A 19188-nucleotide genomic window follows, 5' to 3' on the forward strand; every position below is an offset into this window, starting at 1 on the left:
GGGGCTGGCCCAGGGCCAACCAGTTACGTTCACACGCTCCGCTTTGGTGGCCCAGGGTTCACTGGTTTGGATCTGGGCGCAGACCTGCATACGGCTTATCAGCCATGCTGTGGCAGGCGTCCTACATATAAAGTAGAGGAAGATGGGCACATATGTTAGCTCAGGGCCAATATTTCTCAACAAAAAGAGGAGGACTGGCAGCAGACATTAAAAAAAACGTTTCATGGAAATATTTTAAAGAAAGCCCAGAACAAGTCCTGGCACAGAGTAGGCATACAACTTTCTAAGAGAGTAAACATAGAGTTATCTCATTCTTTCCAATGGCTGCATTATGTTATGCTTCCTTTGTAAGTGTACATCAAAGTATATTTAAACATCCTGTCTACTGGAAGTTATTCAGAGTGTATGCTATTACAAGCAATGCTGCAATGAATATCGACGTACATGTCTTTATGCACTCATGCTAGTACTTTTAGGGTGAATTTCCCTTGAAGTTGGATGACTGGGTTGCAGGACACATATTTTTTAAATTTTGATTAGGTGGGGGCCGGCCCGGTGGCACAGCGGTTAAGTTTGCACATTCTGCTTCTCAGTGGCCCGGGGTTCACCAGTTTGGATCCCGGGTGTGGACATGGCACCACTTGGCACACCATGCTGTGGTAGGCATCCCACATATAAAGTAGAGGCAGATAGGCACAGATGCTAGCTCAGGGCCAGGCTTCCTAAGCAAAAAGAGGAGGACTGGCAGTAGTTGGCTCAGGGCTAATCTTCCTCAAAAACAAAAAAATTTTGATTAGATGCCAAATTTTTCTCCAAAATGGGTGTTCTAACTTATACTTCCACCAACAACATATGCAGGTGCTCATTTTACTATGCCTTTAACTAATACATAATGTTCTCATTTACATTTTTGCTAACCTGTTAGATGAAAAATGGCATCTTGTTTTAATTTGTATTTCTCTGATTATTAGGGAGGTTAGGTACATTTCATGTTCACTGGCCATTTCTTCTCTTATATATTTTCTATTCATATCCGTTAACAATTTTTCTACTGGCTTGTCTTATTCTTTCGTGGAAGCTTTAAGCTTTTCATACATGGATATGAACCTTTATCCTTTATATTTGCTGTAAACACTTTCTCCTTGTCTGCCATTTATTATTTTAAGTTTGATTATGGTGTCTTTACCATAGTTTTACAATTTTTATATAGTCAAGTATAACAATCTTTATCCCTATGGCTTCTGCTTTTGTGTCATGCTTAGAAGGGTTCTACCTACCCTAAGTGGTAACATAGATTCTCCTAATTTTTTCTAGTGTTTTTATAGTTTTATTTTACTTATCTTCATCTACTTATATCTTTATTTATATCTTCAGTACACATGTAAGTTATTTTTGTGAATGGTGTAAGAAAGGAATCTAAATTTTATTTATTTATTGTTGTTGAGGAAGACTGGCCCTGAGCTAACATCTCTGCCATCTTGCTCTATTTCGTATGTGGGTTACCACCACAGCATGGCTTGATAGCGGTGTGTGGGTCCATGTCCAGGATCCAAACCAGCAAATCACAGGCCACCAAGTAGAGCACACGAACTTAATCACCACACCACCAGGCTAGCCCAAAATCTAAATTTTTTAAGTTAGATGACATCACAGATTGGTGAAAAAAGAACAAATGCACATAGCTGTCATAAATTCCTGAGGCAACCTGTCATGAAGAGATATAACAGAAGCAGTCTGAAACGTCACTTGGATATATTTTTAGAATCTATTTAGTTCATTAATCTACTTATTTATTTCTGGGCTAGTACAACAGAATTCACTTTAATCTATGTTTGGAGAAAATTCACAATAGAAAGTAAGCTTCACGAGGGCAATACTCATACCATCCTTGGTGGCTGCCTTCTTATCTCTCTGGTTCCCCACTACGTTCCCGGAGGCTAGACTAGCGCCTGGCATGTGGCAGGTACTTAAATACATGTTGGAAGAATGAATAAATGCACAAACTTTGGGCATTCCAGAACACCATTTCTTGACCCTGTGCTTTTCTCCTTGTCACAAAATGGAAACTCAGACTTCTGATTGGAAGTCTTTTTTAGGTAAAACAGGCTTAAAACACTGTTCTTGCTCTCTGGTTAACATAATAAAACATCACTGAAACGTTACTATTATCACCAAATGTGTGTAGGGCACTATGTTAGATGAAAGGGTCACAAAAATTTTATACAGGACAGATTCCCTGCTCATGTTCTGGGTGGGAAAGAAAAGTATACACACACACACACACACACACACAAGCACGTAAAATAATTATATATAAGTGCCAAATAGATGATACAGACGATAATAATACAGACCACAGTCAGAAGACAAGTTTCCCTATCTGTAAAGAAAACAGCAATTCCTACCTCCTAGAGTAATTCACGATTTAGAAGAGAAGGCAGCCACCAAGGATGCTCCTAAAACATTGCATGATAGCAGAGTTAAGCCTCAATAAAAACAACCTTTTGGACAACTTTTACTATATGCCGCGAATTCTTTTAAATGCTTTCATGTATTAACTCATTTAACCCTCTCAACAACTCTAAGGTCTAAGTACTATTATTTTTTCCCCAGTTTTAGCGAGGAGCACACATAACTTCGGTTTGCACAAAGTCACACTGTAGAGTTCGAAGCTGGGGTTCCAACCCAAAATTTCTTGGCTCCAGAACCTGAGCACTTTCCCACATGAAACAGACTTACAGGCCTTAAGAGAGTAGAATTTAGACAGACAGACAGGCTGAGGAAGACGCGTTCATCTACGCGCCTGGAACAATAAACGGGCAGATTTGGCTGATGCAGAAGTGAAGGCGTAGAGTTTGATTATGTAATTACCCTGAACGACCACCACCTCACAGGGCAACGATTTGTAAACTTTCACGTAGGTACTTCTCCTCGAATACCGTGCTTCTCTCATCTTTCCCATTAAACTCACGAACTTTTGACAGAGAAAACAATTATTTTTCAACTATTTATGCTCTTACTCTGAGCCAGAGCAGGAGCTCGGGCCTGGATCCTCTGGGAACCGCGTCTTGCCGGCCGCGCCGTCACTGCCTCCACCGATCACTGTGGAGGAAATCAATGAAAACAGGCCGACCGATGCAATCGAGTTGCAACCGATCCTAAACATGCGCAGTTCCTAATTCCCAAGCTTTTTCCCTCTCCCTCCACGTCCCCTGTGCCGGTCCTAACACCACCGGGAACTTCCTCTGGGACAGAAGGTCAGAAAACGATTGCCGAGGTAACGGCGTCGCCGCCAGGCAGGGCCAGGCACCGAGCCTCTGAGGCCGCGGACTCTCTACTCCGGATTCTAGACCAAGCTACGGTGGCGTTACCACGCCTGGGGCAAGACGCCCGGCCTTGTGCCCAGACTCCGCCCCCCCCCCCCCCCCCCCGGGCCTCAGTTTCCACACCAGACCTCCACATAAAAGAGCGTGGAGCAGGCCGAGTCTCCCCTGAAGAGTCCCTACGCGCTGGGTCTGTTGGCCCAGAAGCCTGGGGTGCTGGGGCTCTCTCCTTCCCCAGCCGCCACCTTGGGACGGTTACCTCATCCTCGCCTGCCGTTCCTCCAGCAAAGGACCCCGCTCCCACCACGCACCTCACTTGCGCGGCTTCCCGGGGCGCCCTGCGTCGCAACACTGCAAGAAGCCTGGAGGCGGGACCAGGATCCTCCGAGCCAAGGGGCGGGGCGCCCCTCGCCAGGCAACCAATCAGCATGCAAGAGACGCCCGGTGGGGCGGTGCGCGTCGGGCGCGGGGCGGAGTCTGAGGTGGCTGCGCCGGCCGCAACAAGTGCAGCTGATTCGGGCTGAGGTGGCAGATGTTAGCGAGCGCCGCGAGCAGAGGTGAAGTCGGAGCCCGAGGATGATGAATGGAGCAGCGGGACGCTCGCACAATGACAGACGCGAGCGGGTCCTCAAGTTAGGCGAGAGTTTCGAGAAACATCCGCGCTGCGCCTTCCACACTGTGCGCTGTGAGTGAGGATGACCCCGGGGAAAACGGGGAGCTCTGGGTATGGGGGTGTGTGGAGGCGCAAACCTCTCCAAGTTGTGTTCCCACAGACCCCCTTACTCTGCGGGAGAATGGGGTGCCCAGCGCGAGCCGCTGCCCTCCCTGGAGTCCTTGGGGTCAGTGGAAGGAGCCGGAGTCGAGCAGATGTGGGTAAACCCTGGGCAGAGAGATATAAGTGAGACGAGCGGGCAAAAGGGGAAACTTTGTGGACCAGGTCTGCAGGGGTGACTCTGGAGACAGATGTGACTGGTGGATGATGCAGAAGTGGAAAGAAAAATAAAGTGGCAAATGGAAGAGAGCAAAGTACAAAACTACTACACAGGGGGAAGGGAATGCCTTGAGGCTCATGGGGAAATAATCTCTCTTTTTTTCTCTTTTTCTGTGTCTGGCTGATGAGGGTTCTTATTTAATGTGTACCTTGGGAGAAATTTTGAACCATTCTCATGATCTGTATCTCCTTTGGACCTCCGATTTCGTTCATTCAGTTATCTAATACTGATTATTAAAGTTTTGGAGGGTGTGTTATTAATTTCTTTATTAGAAAGATATTTACTCCCCTATGATTTCTTTTGATTTCCTTTTGCTTGTCCTCTGGAAGTAGTTTTGATAAATTTTTCTTTTTTCATGTTGTTGAGGTGGAAAAGGCAGCTCTTTTGCTTTGATATGTTGGATGCTGTTGATTCCAGGAGGGAAAATATAGCATATTATGATTTGGTATGTAAAACATTCATTCTTTGCATAATAGCCGTCACACAACTATAGAGCGGAAAGGAAACTTTGAGGTCATTGAATCATAACCTCTTATTTTTCTGTGGCAAAATTGTGAAGTAGGTAGTTTTTCACTTCCTTCCCCCAACCCTGGCCTTCCTTAGTGTCTCATCATTCCATCTTCCTCAGTCACGCTGCCCTTAGACTGTCCAGAGACCTCTGTGGTTTTTACTCTGGAGTGTTCCATGTCTCAATTAAAACACCCAGTTAAAACTCACATTCTCCAAAAGTTTACTTATGTTGTAGGCAATCTGATGGTAGTAACTCACAGTAAAGGTATGAAGAACCAATAGGTCAAACTCTCCAAGGATATATTTATATTTTATAAAAGGGTTTTATTAAGCAAAATTAATATCTAGTTGGTAGAATAAATGGAGGAGGTATTTGCAGAAGACCTTCAACAGTGTCTCTGGTTTATTCTTCTTTATCATACTCTGTTGTCAAAGGCTCCCCACAGTGGGACAGCTAGTGCTGGCTGTGCAGATTCTCTCCTTTGTCAGTCCCATTTTTCAAAAGTATGACATAGTTCTTGTCTGGTTTCTCCATGCCTTTCTCTCAAATAGTATCTCCTCTCTCCTTTCCTCTTCTTTCTCAGGTATGCAGTAGTCTTAGAATTAATTTTTCAAATCACAAAGTTTAGGATTATAAAAATTTTCTCAAGAATATATTTTCATATAACTTGGATATAGATATTCTCTTTTTAAGGGCGTGAACCCCAAATTCAGTGAATAAAAAATAGCCTTTGAAAAACTCTTTGCAGGTACTTAAAAACCTTTCATTTGTGGAAGTTCTCAAAATGCTGGAATTGTGTCTTCAGAGTCAGAGAATCAGATGATCCAGCTACAAGAATGAAAATAAACAAAAATAAGCAAAACAACAACAGTAATAACAACCACAATAAACCCAGATGTTTGAATACACTCTTAGTCCTGTGGAAGACATTAGGAAGGTTTTCAGCCGTTAGTTTTATTCTTCTTGAAGCAGAGAGACTCTTGCTAGATTTATTTAAATAAAACCAGTCATTATCCTTGAGGATAGGTTAATTTTCCATATGATCCTCACTCTTAAGGACTCAGAGTGAGGGATAGAAACTGTAGAATAGGAAATCTGACTTTCATCCAGGGCAGATGGACCTAATTTATCACAAACACTGAAGTCACTGTAATGTGGGAGAAAGTAAAATTCTATCTTTATGTACAGAGCTAATTATGCCGGTCCAGTATGCTGAGGCTTTGGAAAAACCTGGGTGTGTATTCTGGCCTCCACCACCTATATATCTAATGTAACTTTGGAAACATTCTCTAAGCTCTCAACCTCAGTTTTCTTATATGTAAAACGGTAATAATAATATGTACATTTCAGAGTTTTTAAGGATTAAATAACATAGCATAAACAATTTAGCACAGTATTTGGTGCATGGTAGACAATAAGTAGTAGTTACCATTATTCTCAAAGGGTTATAGTCATGTGTATATGAGGAATGCCCATGAATGTAATTTACTTAGACTTTCAGAAAGCACTTATCAGGGCTCGGCAATAAAACCTATCAAAAGATAGACTGGCATGTGGTAGGGAAGACATGGGATGTTCTATACTTGATAAGCTAAATGCTTAGCAGCAAATGCTTCACTTCATAGAAGAGTTTGAGTAACGGGATCCACTAGAATAAATTTTGGATTTGGGCTAGTGCTAGTTTCACAATTTATATCCAGATAAAGGAATAAATATTGAAATCCCAAGTTTGTAAATGACACCACTTTTTGCTGTCATGAAATGATGAGCTTATGGGCAGTGACAACAGGAAGACTGTCTGAGGCATCAAGTGGCGCCACTCCCAAAAGGGTGGTTATTAAACTTTGGTGTGAGCAAATATTGGAAAGTACACAAATGAAAAATAGAATTGAAATTGTATTTACAGTTAATATAGTCTGATCAGTGTAGTATATGGGTAAGGGTGTGGGTTTTGGAGTTAGTTGAATTAGTTTAAATCCCAGGAAGTAAATTTATGATAGTAACTTTGGATTCTTTTATGAAGATATTGACATTATGTGATGCTACAGCCAAAATAGTCAGAAAAGTGATCAACATTGACAGAAAAAGTATTAAGTACAAAATACGAAATGTTTTTCTACTCTTCATGTAATATAAGTAATTGTACTATAAACATGAAGAAAATAACATAGATGAAGGATATCCAGAGAGAATAAGTGAGTGGTAAAACTGGTGATGAGGTTTCCAAACCAAGGATAACCAAAAGAAAGAAGCTACAGTAGTCCCTCTTTATCAGAGATTTCACCTTCCTCAGTTTTAGTTACCTGCACTCAACCATGGCCTGAAAATATTAATTGGAAAATTCTAGAAATAAAGAATTTGTAAGTTTTAAATTGTGTACCTTTCTGAGTAGCATGATGAAATCTCACCCTGTCCAACTGCATCCTGCCTGGGACGTGAATCATCCCTTTGCCCTGCGTATACATTGCTGTATATGCTACCCGCCTATTAGTCACTTAGTAGCCCTCGTGATTATGAGATCGACTGTCGCAGGATAGCAGTGTTTAGGTAACCCTTATTTTACTTAGCAATGGCCCCAAAGCACAGGAGTAGTGATGCTGGCAATTCAGATATGTCAAAGAGAAGCCATAAAGTGTTTGCTTTAAGGGAAAAGGTGAAAGTTCTGGACTTAATTAGGGGAGGAAAAAAATCGTATGCTGAGGTTGCTAAGATCTACAGTAATTTTTATTATAGTATGTTGTTATAATTGTTCTATATTATTATTATTGTTGTTAATCTCGTACTGTGCCTAATTTATAAATTAAACTATATCACAGTGGTATGTGTGTATGGATAAAAACATAGTATGTATAAGGTTTGGTACTATCTGAGGTTTCAGGCATCCACTAGGGGTCTAGGAATGTATCTGCCAGATAAGGGGAAAAGACTGTATTTAGCCTGGAATCGTAACACCTTAGAAAAGAATACATTTGATATTTGGAAGCATATAGAAAGCATGAACATGAAATTATTCAGCAGATTCTATAATTCTAGAACTAGGCATAACCCTTTGAAACTCAAACACTTTATACTTTAAAAAAAACTTGTTTGAAGGTAAATAAAACACTGTTTAATAAAATAAGTAATAAAAAGGTGGAATTTATTAATTTTATCAGTAGAATAATTAGAAATGTAAATAAGATCAGAATAGTTTTGATAGACTTATTGATTATAAATTAATGCTTATCATTAAGTAAAGCTACAGATATTTTGAGTACATTTCTGTCCCTTATAGTTATCTCATATGCTGTAGGCATGGATCAGCTTCAGGGGCTTGTGAATCCCTTGCAATTATACAGTATTTGATATGTATCCTCATGTATGCATTTTTCTGTGGAGAGGATCTATGGCTGGTCTGTGATTTTCATCAGATTCCCATAGAGGCTTATTGCTATTCCTCATCTCCTAATACTCCCCCCTCCCCCGACATACACAGAAGTTAGGAACTGTGGCTATAAGGCAAGGAAGCTATATAATATGAGTGGATAGAGTATGTGACTTGAATTCCTGACTTCATCTTTTATTGGCTTAATTACTTTAGAGGAGTTCCTCATTGGTAAAATATGTATGAGAATATTCAGTTCAAACAGTTGTTGTAGAGATCAAAAGTGATGATATAAAGAAAAAGAATCAGCTTTTAAATACTGAAACAGATTAGCTGTAGATTAACAGCATACTGGCTGAGTTTGACTTTAGTGATGCTTTGTTTGACCCACACAGTTGTAGTTTTAACATGAGTCAGTTGTAAATACCTAAAAATCAAGATCTTTTATACAAAAATCTGGATTACCAGTTTCTCTTTAAAAAATCAGAAGATAACCTGGCAATACTGAGCCATATAATTCATGGCAGAAGTTGGCTGAAGCTGATTTGTGGTTGTCCTCTTGAGATTGGGTTTATTCATTCTTTAGGTCACTGTGGTTCCTGCTGGTCAGCTTCACTGCCTTGGGTTACCTGTCTGGCCTCTCTTCTAAAGCATTATTTAGTTGTCATTAAATGACAGTCATATCTCTGAATATTGTCCTTTGTGTCACTGTCAGAAAAATATGGGAGGTCAGAGAGCCATGGTTTTACTCTAGTATGTCATTTATAATGTTTTACCTATTTATCTTAGGAACTCTTTATTGTCAAATATTAAGTGATGGGTGCCCTCTATGAGAAGAGAAGTGTACTAGTGAAAAGTACAAAAGGAATATGGCAATATCCACCCTAAAGAAATCAGAGTCTTGAAGTAGAGATGAATCTGGTCTTCAGGAAACAATTAGAAAACAAGGCTTTTACACATAATTTAGCTTAAGTTTATACTTAAAATAAGTTTAGAAGTGGTTCAGGGAAGGGTAAACAATATGAACTTTTTATCAATTGATGTCAACACTTATTTCCCTAAGTCCAAAACCTCTTTCAAGCATCTAAAACTTAACACCTTAATTATCTTTTATCTTTCTCATTACCTTGTGATACTAACAAACTCCCCAATTTATTTTCAGTGTAGTCTTTATCCTCAGTTGTACTACCTAGGGATACGTTATGAATCAAACTCTTTCACATTTTTCATATTGCTTATGTTATTTTTTCATGTTTCTTAAAATCTGGGAATAAGCATCAAGATTTTAAGAGACAGTTATTGCATGTATTCAGTTTTGAATTAAAGTAGCATGAAGAATAAACCATATTATAAAGAATATTTTGTGTGAATTGTTTATATTCATATGTGTTTAAGGAATAGAGGGATGGATTTCATTTATTTCCATAGAACTGTTATGAAAATGAACTATGAAATGTTAAGCAAGGTGCCTGGCACATTGTAAGTGTTCCGTGTTAGCTGTTATAATTGTCTTGAGAAGCAGGGCCAGCCTTTGTTTATTGACAGAGTGATGGTTTGATGAGCACTGGAAGATTCTCTCCCAAGATCTGCCTATTACAGTTCCCTAAATTCCACTAATAAATATTCATTGCTTTGGATTTAGACTTTTTGCCTTTGGGGCTTCCCTGTTAATATAAAGATAAATCTCTTGGGGTAGGGGTAATTGGGAGGGGACTCTCAGGAGCTGTTAATGTTCTATTTCTTGATCTAGTTGCTGATTACACACGTGTCGCTTTGTGAAAATGCATCAGGCTTATGATTTATGTTCCATTTTGCATGTATGCTATGTTTTAATAAAGAGTTAACCTAGAAAAAATAAATATAACTGGAGGAATTCTATATATCAGTTCTAATATCAGAATTATCATCAGTCATTGATACATATTTATGTGAATTCTTTTTCAGTGACTTTCATATCTTAGAGGTTTTTAAGTTTATTCAGCAATATCTTAGCACCGTAATAAATTCCTTCTAGGTAATATATTTTAATGACATCATTTGAATTATGATTTAACTCAAAATGAAAATTGATTTTGAGTTCTTCTGAAGTGGCAGATCTGGGTAAATTTGCACATTCTTTAGTGGTACATATCCATGAAAAATTCAAGCTTTAAACTAAATAAGATTGCTTTCTCTTAAATTTTTCCATGAATATGTATTTGGTGTGTATTCATTCATTTTGTTTTTCTAGGACAGCAGACAAGTGGTAGTAGGCACCCAAGGTGGTTTAAGAAAAATTCGTGGGAGCAAGAGACTGAAAATTGAAGATATTCTACTGATAATGGTTTTTAGCAAATTGTGAAAACACTGACATTATTTAGTTTTTAGCAGTGGAACATCTTAGTCTAGTTAACCTTGATCTAAATAGGATTCTGAGGGAGCATGGTTTGAGGAATACTATTTTAGTTTTTTCTTTCCTCAGAATTATACACACAGCAACCAACTGGATTATGTTTCGTTTGTTTTTTTGTAATATGAAGACTCTTCTAATTACTGGCTGTTGAAAAATGATTTATCACTCTGAAACATGCTCAAACTTTTGATATACAGGTATCCAGGTATTGTTCCATTTTATGAAAATCCACATCTGTGTCTATTTTTAGATGACTTCAAACCCGCTTCTATTGACACCTCTTGTGAAGGAGAGCTTGAGGTCGGCAAAGGTGAACAGGTGACAATAACTCTGCCAAATATAGAAGTGAGTATTTTTATATATTTAGACTAAAGGCATCTTTTTGCAGGATTTCCACTAAATTTAAATGAAAATAATTGCACAATTTATGTAGTGGTAATAGTCAGGTAAAATAATTAATAAACATATCAAAGCAGAAAAAACCTTGTTTTAAACTATTTTTGGTAAAATAATCTTAAAATACTTTATTTAATAAATTTCAAGAACTATCATATCAAATGATTTGAAACAATTGGACGTCTAAACAAATATTTGTTAAATTACCATTATGAGCTGGATTTTGTACTTCGAACTAGGAGTAATAACGTATCCCATGTCTTCTAGTCCTAGTCTGTTACAGCAGATAGACATGTAAAGATCTAGTGCTATAAGTTAGAGCATGTATAAAATTCTGTGCAAGCACGTAAGTGGAATCAAATAATCTTCCTGGTGGAGTCTTGAAAGGCTTCCCAAAGCAGATGCTTTTTGAGCTGAGCCTTAAAGGACAAGTAGAATTTCATCTAGTAGAAATGGAGTAGAATATTCTAGGCAGAAGGAACAGTGTATGAAAGGCGCTAATGGAGAAAGAACAAGAATTTGTGGAATAAATGAGTTAGTGTAGTAAATTACAGAATAATGAAAAATGATTGATAGAAATAGAGACTGGAAAGGTAGATTGGGATCAGATTATGAAGAATCTTTTATGTTGTAATGTAGAATTTGGACTTTATCTCATAGGTATTAGAGAACCATTAGAATGTTTAAGCAGAGAGCTAACATTGTTAGATTTGTGCTTTTGGAGTGGTTTGGGGAATGGATGGGAAAAGAAAGAGACTAGGTCAGGGAGGCCTTAACCAAAAGTTTTGTCCATCTTTTAAATTTCCAGGTGTATCCAAGTAACACTGTCAACTACTATTTACATAAATATACAAGTTCTTTGTTCTATTCTCTAGTTTTTTTCCTTGAGTTAGAAATTTCTTAGCATTCAACTTTTATTTTTTTTCTTTTATATTGGCTTGATGGAAGAGAACACCAAGACTGTAAATTTATACTTTAATATATAAAGAAAACACTGGAGTTGTTGAGATTTTTTTGTTTAATTTTTATAATAGGAATGGTTTTGTGCTGGTTCATCCATGTTCTCTTGTATGCATTTATGAGATGGCTTGTCATGGTTAGAGGTGTAGCAAGCAAGCTGTCTATCCTCTAGTCTTCTATCTTTTTCTTATTTTTATCAGTCAACACTATTTATTAAGATCCCACTGTTATGTTAGACTGTATTTGTTGCTGCCTCTGAAGGTTTTCCTAAAGTTAAGTAAATTTGTGGGGGCTTTTTATTGTATATTTCTCATTTCTTCCCTTAGAAACTGAAGGAAATGAAAAATCAATTCAGTATGAGAAGTTGTAGATAAGTAAAACTTTGTATTACTCTGTTATGAAAAGATGTTCAGATTCTGGCATCTCTAAAATAGTTCGGAAATGTAGTACCCAATAACCTAAGGCTTTCTTACTTTATGATATTAAAGAAACCTGAACCATCTACTTAATTTTAAAAGTTGTTGAAAAGATATAAATTGATGACAAGCATCATTAGCCTGGTCTCAGATTGTAATATTATCGATGCATGATGATTGGTTTGCAGAAAAACTTTAGTTCAGTTCTTCTTTGCCATGTAGAATGTTTTCTCAAATTGCACTCTTCCCATCCTCATTCTTCACATTGCTTTTCTACTCCAAGCAGATGGGGATTCTTATAGTTATTAATAAACCTTTTTCATTCATACATACCCTGCTTTAATCAAGAATTACAATCCACCATGTGTTTGGTTATGGTCTCAATTGAAATACCTCTTGAAGGAATGACAGCTATAGGAGGAAATTTTCAAACAGCAAAGAAATCCTGTGGGAAAAAGTAACTCCCTCCACCAGGCCACCAGAAATATATCCATAAAGAGTATGCCTCAGTGTTTTTGTGTGTGTATATGTGGGCATGAGAAACAGGGAGACAGATGGACAAATGAACAGACTGACCATATAAATATGTACCTTCTGTGTGGTAAGTCCTGTTTTAGGTGGTTAATGGGAATACAGAGGTAGACTAGATGTGGTCACTATTCTAAAAAATACTGCCATTTAGTGAGGAAGACAGAAAATAACTGATTAAAATGTAAAGACTATCGTACAGGTATACACAGAATATTATGGGAGTATAAAAGAGAGGTAACTCAGCCAGGGGAGGGAGAGGAGACATCAGGACACGCTATCTTGAAGATGAGTTGAAGTTACCCAGGTGAAGGAAAGAGGGAAGGACATTTAGGCAGAGAAAAGAGAAAGACATGTTAGATTTGGCGAACTACATGTAAGCCACTGTGGCGAAGTCAGAAGGGGTGAAGATGGGGACGTATGGGAAGGTAGAAGGGTATTTAGGATCAGATAATAAAGGGCCTAATGTGTAATGAGAAAGAATTTGAACTCTATCCTGTAACCCTTTTAGACATCTGGAATGAAAGAGAATTGTTAAAATTACCACCTGTCGAGAGCATATTTTTTTTCTGCTGGGCATACAGTCCTGGAACAATTGTGAATAAGAATAGAAATTACATTCTCAAATAAACTTTGTGGGTTTTTCCCCCTTTGTTAAAGAACTTCTTTATACCAGTAAGAGGTTTATGGTTCTTCAGAGTTTGTGTGTATTTTGTGGAAATGTAATGATTATTAGTTTGAGGCATTTAGATTCTCTGATTTTCTTTATAAACTTGCTTTCATCAACCTGGTAAAAATGCCTAGAAGCTTGGAGCCATCCCATAAAATAGAATTTTTATTGTACTGTACTTTGAGGAGTGCCTTCAGGTTCTGGTGGTTCTTTGATAGGTTAGATTTTCTAATTCCATTCCTGGAAGTTTTCTTTGGTAGTATCACACAGAAGAAACTAATAAAATAAAGACTTAGGCTGGTTAATATTGGGCATTGACCAATCTCTTTTCCTTACAAACAGTTCTCTATGACTGACTGCTATAAAATTTCAAAATGTTGACTTTTGAAAGGAAAAGACTTACTTGTCTATTATGATTTGTCATTGATGCTGTCCAAGTTTAGCATATTTTTAGTGCTGACTCTTTATCTTATGGGGTACTTTTGTGGGCCTTGATGAAATAGCCCACTGGAAACTTCAACTAGACTTTCTGTTATGCAGGAAATACATCTCTGTTGGTTACTTATGATGTTAGCCCTCAAACCCAGGACTTAGGAGAGTTCTGTATGTCTGATAGGCTACTCTGTCACCCCGGATGACTCTTGTGGGCAAAGTCCCTTCCAGAATGAACCTGATCTGATTACTTCCCTTGAGTTTACTTAGCTCACATGGGAAAATAGCCCATCACGTTCTTGGGACCTCAGCCTGTTTTAGGACCAGAGTCCTATTTTAACATCATATTACACTTATATTTTTAAATGAATTCTATCTTTTAACATTACAAAGCAAACCTTTTTTATACTGTTTTTGTGGTTTTAAGCTTAAATACCACCTTGTCTAATATTAATAATACCACGTTTTCTTTTTTTAAATTTGTATGTTCATGGAATCTTGGCGTCCCTTACTTTTATTTAGCTGACATTTTAAGTATATCTTTTATTAACAGAATATTCTGTGTTTGATTTTTAAACCCAGTTTGACAGTTCCTATTTTTATTAGGGAATTCTATCCATATTTAGTTCCAAGTTGATATACTTGATTTTTATTTCTATCATTTTATATTATGTTTATTAGTTATTTTAATTTGTTTCCCTTTTTTCACTCTTTACTAGTTTCGTGAAGTATCTCTTCTTTCTTTTCTTTTTCTTTTCCCTTGTGTTACTTTGGGAGCACTATTGTACTTTCCCATTCCATTACTGATTACTTTCCTTTCCTGGTATTCATAATCAGGCATGATCAGATTTGCCTGTCAGAAGAATGGGGAACAAAACTTGAAGGGAAAATAGGGAGGAGGAAAGCAGTAATCTAAGTGAGATGATGATTGGGTTCTGAAGTTGGATAAGAACAGTAAACATGGAGATGGTATCACGTATTCAGTAGTTATTTAGAGGCAAGGATAGTTCATAGGCTTAGGATTTTCCTAGTACTTTAATACCCCTTTCTTGGGGTATGAAATAAGGGACTGGGCAGAAATTAAAGTTTAAAATAGGAAATGTGCTCAATTTAATGAGGAAAAGTTTAATTTTAAAAAACTTGCTCAAAGTGTAGAAGGCAGATATAGATATTATGAAAAACTTGTTACTTGTGATCAAAAAATGTTCATATTGTTTGTATTCGACATTCACTGAGTATCTGTGAAGGGCTTGGTACTTTAGGTACCAGGAGCCAGAAAAAAATATTAATGATCTAGTGCTTATTTTTCAGGAACTCAGAGTACAATAATGTAATGTAATTTTAAGATGTATTCTGTTCTAAGTAAGAATGCAAGTATCTTTAAGAAGAATATATTGCACAAATCTCTGATCAACTGTAATTTGAAGTCCTTGGGTTGCTATTTTGGGGTATCTTACTCTGTTGTTTTCAACCGGAACATCTGAAAAATATACTTATGAGCCACGTAGTCCCAGTTTGTTTTGTCACGATTATGCTCCTGGCTCTGCACCTTACCAGGGCTTCAGCTAAGTGCTCTCCATCTCATCCCTCTAGGTCCACTGCAGACATGTCCGCATTTGTGTGCTTTGCATGCTTGATTTCCTGTAGATCACATTAGTTTTAGAGGTGAGGTAAAAAGCTGGTCCTTTCTTTTGGTTTCATCATTTTCTTGCCCTACCTCTTGGAAGTCTCTAACCTACTCCCCTTTTATGGCATCCTCAGTCACAAAATTTATCTCCTACTCCTCCTTGTGGTCATGTGTTAAATCTCTGATGATTGTTAACTTTTTAAATATGATAATGCCCTTTATTCTTTTTAGTAGTCACTCTTTTCTTCTAAGCTGATCTAATGTTATTGTACTTGACAAGATTATTATAATCAGTGCTTTAAAAGTTTAATAGACTTTTATAAAGTTCAAAAACAAGCAAATATTGCACTGTATTATTTAAGTATACATATATATGAGATAAAGTAAGAGAATGATAAAATTCCTTCAGGGTTGAGGGAGGCGGGGACAAAGGATACAGGAGGAGCTTGTAGGTAGTTGTAGGTTACTAGTAATGATCTAGGTTTAACCTTTTATTATAGAAAATAGGATAGTATAATGAACCCCTCTGTACATATTACTGAGCTTCAACACTTACAGTGTTGTGCTAATCTTTTTTATATATTCCCCTACCACTTTTTTTTCTTGGCATATTTGAAAGCAATCTCAGACATTATACCAGTTTATAAATGCTTATGTATGCATCTCTAACTGATAAGGATATTTTTATTTTTACCTAACTACCATGCTATTATCACATGTAGCAGAATTAATTATAATACCTGGTCCATATTCACATTTTCATGATGGCCTCAAAAATGTCTTTTTACAGTTTTTTCACCTAGGAATCCAAATAAGATTCTTATATTGTATTTTGGTATTATGTTAATCTTAAGTCTCTTTTGTTCTACAGAAGTCTTTTCCCCTTTTTATGCCATTAGCTTGTTGGAGAAACCAGGTGATTTGTCCTAAAGAATATACCCATATTCCGGGTTTCAAATTACTTCTGCCTGGTATTGTTTAACTTGTTCCTCTATTCCTCGTATTTCCTGTAAACTGGTAGTTATATCTAAAGGCTTGATGAGAGTTAGATTCTTTGTGGGCTTTTCTTTTTAAGGCAAGAGTACTTTATAGGTGATGCTGCATACTTGCTTTTTTATCATATCATGAAGCAATTAATGTCTAGTTGTCCCACTTTTTTTTTTTTGTAGGAAAAGATTCGCCCTGAGCTAACATCTGTTGCCAATCTTCCTCTTTTTTTTTCTACCCAAAGCCCCAGTGCATGGTTGTATATCCTAGTTGTAAGTCCTTCTAGTTCTTCTTTGTGAGCCGCTGCCGCAGCATGGCAGCTGACAGACAGGTGGTGTGGTTCTGCCACCAGGAAATGAACCTAGGCCGCTGAAGTCGTGAGAGCACTGTACTTTAACCACTAGGTCATCAGGGCTAGCTCAGTCCCACTTTTAATGCTAAAATTAATCAGTAGATTTAGTGTGATATTGTTCCTCAATACATTCGTTTTCTTTAATCTGCGTAGGGAAGCACCACTTTAAGAGAATACCAGATTTAAAAAACTAAACTTACGAAGGAAGAAGAAGAGGGTAGTAAATATGATTTGGAACTTCTGTTCCCTTATCTGTAAACTATACTGGTTGTGTTAGAATTGAATCCCCATCGCCTGTTGTAGACCAAGGAAACAAATCTTCACTGGCTCAGGGCAAGCATTTTCTCTATTCTTTCCTCAATGATAGAAGCTTTGAGATCACAGCCTCTGTTCATCTCTATCGTTTTTCTACTACTCTCCTTGTTGTTAGAGTAGTAAATTTAGGTGGTTAGGTGACTTGAAGTGTAACATAGATTGAGAAACACAGAGGATCTCAGAAGCCCTCCTAACTGAATTTCTATGATAAATTTCAAGTAATGATAATTAACTTTTTAAACAGGGTTCCACTCCACCAGTAACTGTTTTCAAAGGTTCAAAGAAACCTTACTTAAAAGAATGTATTTTGATTATTAACCATGACACTGGAGAATGTCGACTAGAAAAACTCAGCAGCAACATCACTGTAAAAAAAACAAGGTATGTGGTTAATGAAATAAATTACTTTATTGACACAAAAATTGCTAAGGAAATGCCAGTGGGAAAAAAGTTACTGGATTAAGTCACATTATATAAGGGTTATTTCTCTGTGGTATAAAAATGTTTTAAGCTTTTTCCAAGTTTAAATTTGGTGGAGATCCTTAGCCAAAAGCTTTCACCATTTCTCCCTATGTTGTATTTCTGAATGTCTTTTATATATGTAGGTATACATTTTTTTTTATTGTAGATGCTTTCGTAGAACTGGACTGAAAGGAGCCATTATACACTCTACAAAATAATTTCATCTTTATTAGTAAAAATTTATTGAGCACCTAGAATATGTAAAGCACTAGAAAAAGGAAAGTTTCCTATACAAATACCAACCTCAAAACTAATGCATTTTAGTTGGATTAACAGATAATTCTATTTAAAAAGTCGGTAAGAGAATACAGCCATCCCAAATTCTTTTTTGGAAATAGGTGGTACATTAAAATATAAGGGACTTTCTCTAAAGGCCATACAAATAGTATAGACAGAAATTGTTCCAGGAATTAAAGGAAAGGGGAGGTTATGGTTGATTGGAGCATTCAGGGAGCCCTATTGATGTACCTTGAGAGGAGGTTAAGATTTAGGGCTTTTTTTTCCCCAATAATACTTGATGATAAGAATTACCTTGGGTGCTTGTTAAATATATGAGTTCCCAAATCCAACTTCAGATGAGGAAGGGGCCTAGGAAGCTCTATTTTTCGTCCCCTCCCTGCTGATGATTTTTATTACTAGGAAAGTTGGGAAAACACTGATTTAACTTTTTTTTTTTGAGGAAGATTAGCCCTCAGCTAACTTCTGCAGCAAATCCTCTTCTTTTTGCTGAGGAAGACTGGCCCTGAGCTAACATCTGTGCCCATCTTCTTCTACTTTGTATGTGGGACGCCTACCACAGCGTGGCTTGACAAGCAGTGTGTAGGTCCATACCCAGGATCCGAACTGGTGAACCCTGGGCCACTGAAGCAGAACATGTGAACTTAACTGCTGCACCACCGCACTGGCACCAAAAATACTGATTTAATTGATCAGAGAACACATGAGGATGTAAGCAAGGCTTGAAGGCAGGAATATATCTGATTTATGTTGAGCCAATGAAAAAGACCCATTTGAATAGAGCAGAGATTTGTCTCTGTGCCTGTGTATAAGCATTGGAAAGTGTGGAGTGAGGTGGATAGTGGATTAGAGGTAAGGTTGTAAAGGTAGATTGAGGCTAATGCCTTCAGTATTAGCTATGAAATTAGGATGTCGTCTTAATGGCAGTGGTTACATATTAATGTTTTTTTAACCAGGGATTGACATGCTTACGTTTTTGTTTTGAAACATTAGTCCACCAAACAGTAAAATGAAACAATGTAAGAAACAGAAAAGTACATTAACCGCGGTTTTTGAGAGTCAGGATGAAGAGAAAAATGAGGTTCTAAATACTTTTGTGAAGGAAGAACTGAGTATTTGGTGACGAAATGGGAGAGGCAGAAGTCAAGCATAATTGTGTTATAT

General features: G+C 37.5%; 2 protein-coding genes across 6 annotated transcripts in view; one reads left to right on the forward strand and one right to left on the reverse strand.

Moving 5' to 3' along the window:
• IQCB1 (IQ motif containing B1) overlaps positions 1–3709 on the reverse strand; it is a 45031-nt gene extending 41322 nt beyond the window's left edge. For 2 of the 4 annotated variants that reach the window (XM_044771500.2, XM_044771502.2), the window contains exons 1-2: positions 3583–3704; positions 3021–3102 (exon numbers count right to left, since the gene is read on the reverse strand). The gene's annotated coding sequence lies outside the window, so the exon portion shown is untranslated. Of the gene's footprint in view, positions 1–3020; positions 3103–3582 lie in introns of all 4 variants that reach the window. The other 2 variants (XM_044771501.2, XM_044771504.2) reach the window with 2 other exon arrangements.
• A 68-nt stretch (positions 3710–3777) lies between these two features.
• Positions 3778–19188, forward strand: part of EAF2 (ELL associated factor 2) — a 41935-nt gene continuing 26524 nt past the window's right edge. Inside the window, exons 1-3 of one of the 2 annotated variants that reach the window (XM_014829529.3) lie at positions 3782–4008; positions 10833–10927; positions 17510–17646. In XM_014829529.3, coding sequence (XP_014685015.1) covers positions 3900–4008; positions 10833–10927; positions 17510–17646 — 341 coding nt within the window. In that variant the 5' untranslated portion in view covers positions 3782–3899. Of the gene's footprint in view, positions 4009–10832; positions 10928–17509; positions 17647–19188 lie in introns of both variants that reach the window. The other variant, XM_044771505.2, reaches the window with a different exon arrangement.

Source organism: Equus asinus, chromosome 5 (assembly GCF_041296235.1).
Source record: "Equus asinus isolate D_3611 breed Donkey chromosome 5, EquAss-T2T_v2, whole genome shotgun sequence".
Taxonomy (NCBI): Eukaryota; Metazoa; Chordata; class Mammalia; order Perissodactyla; family Equidae; genus Equus; species Equus asinus.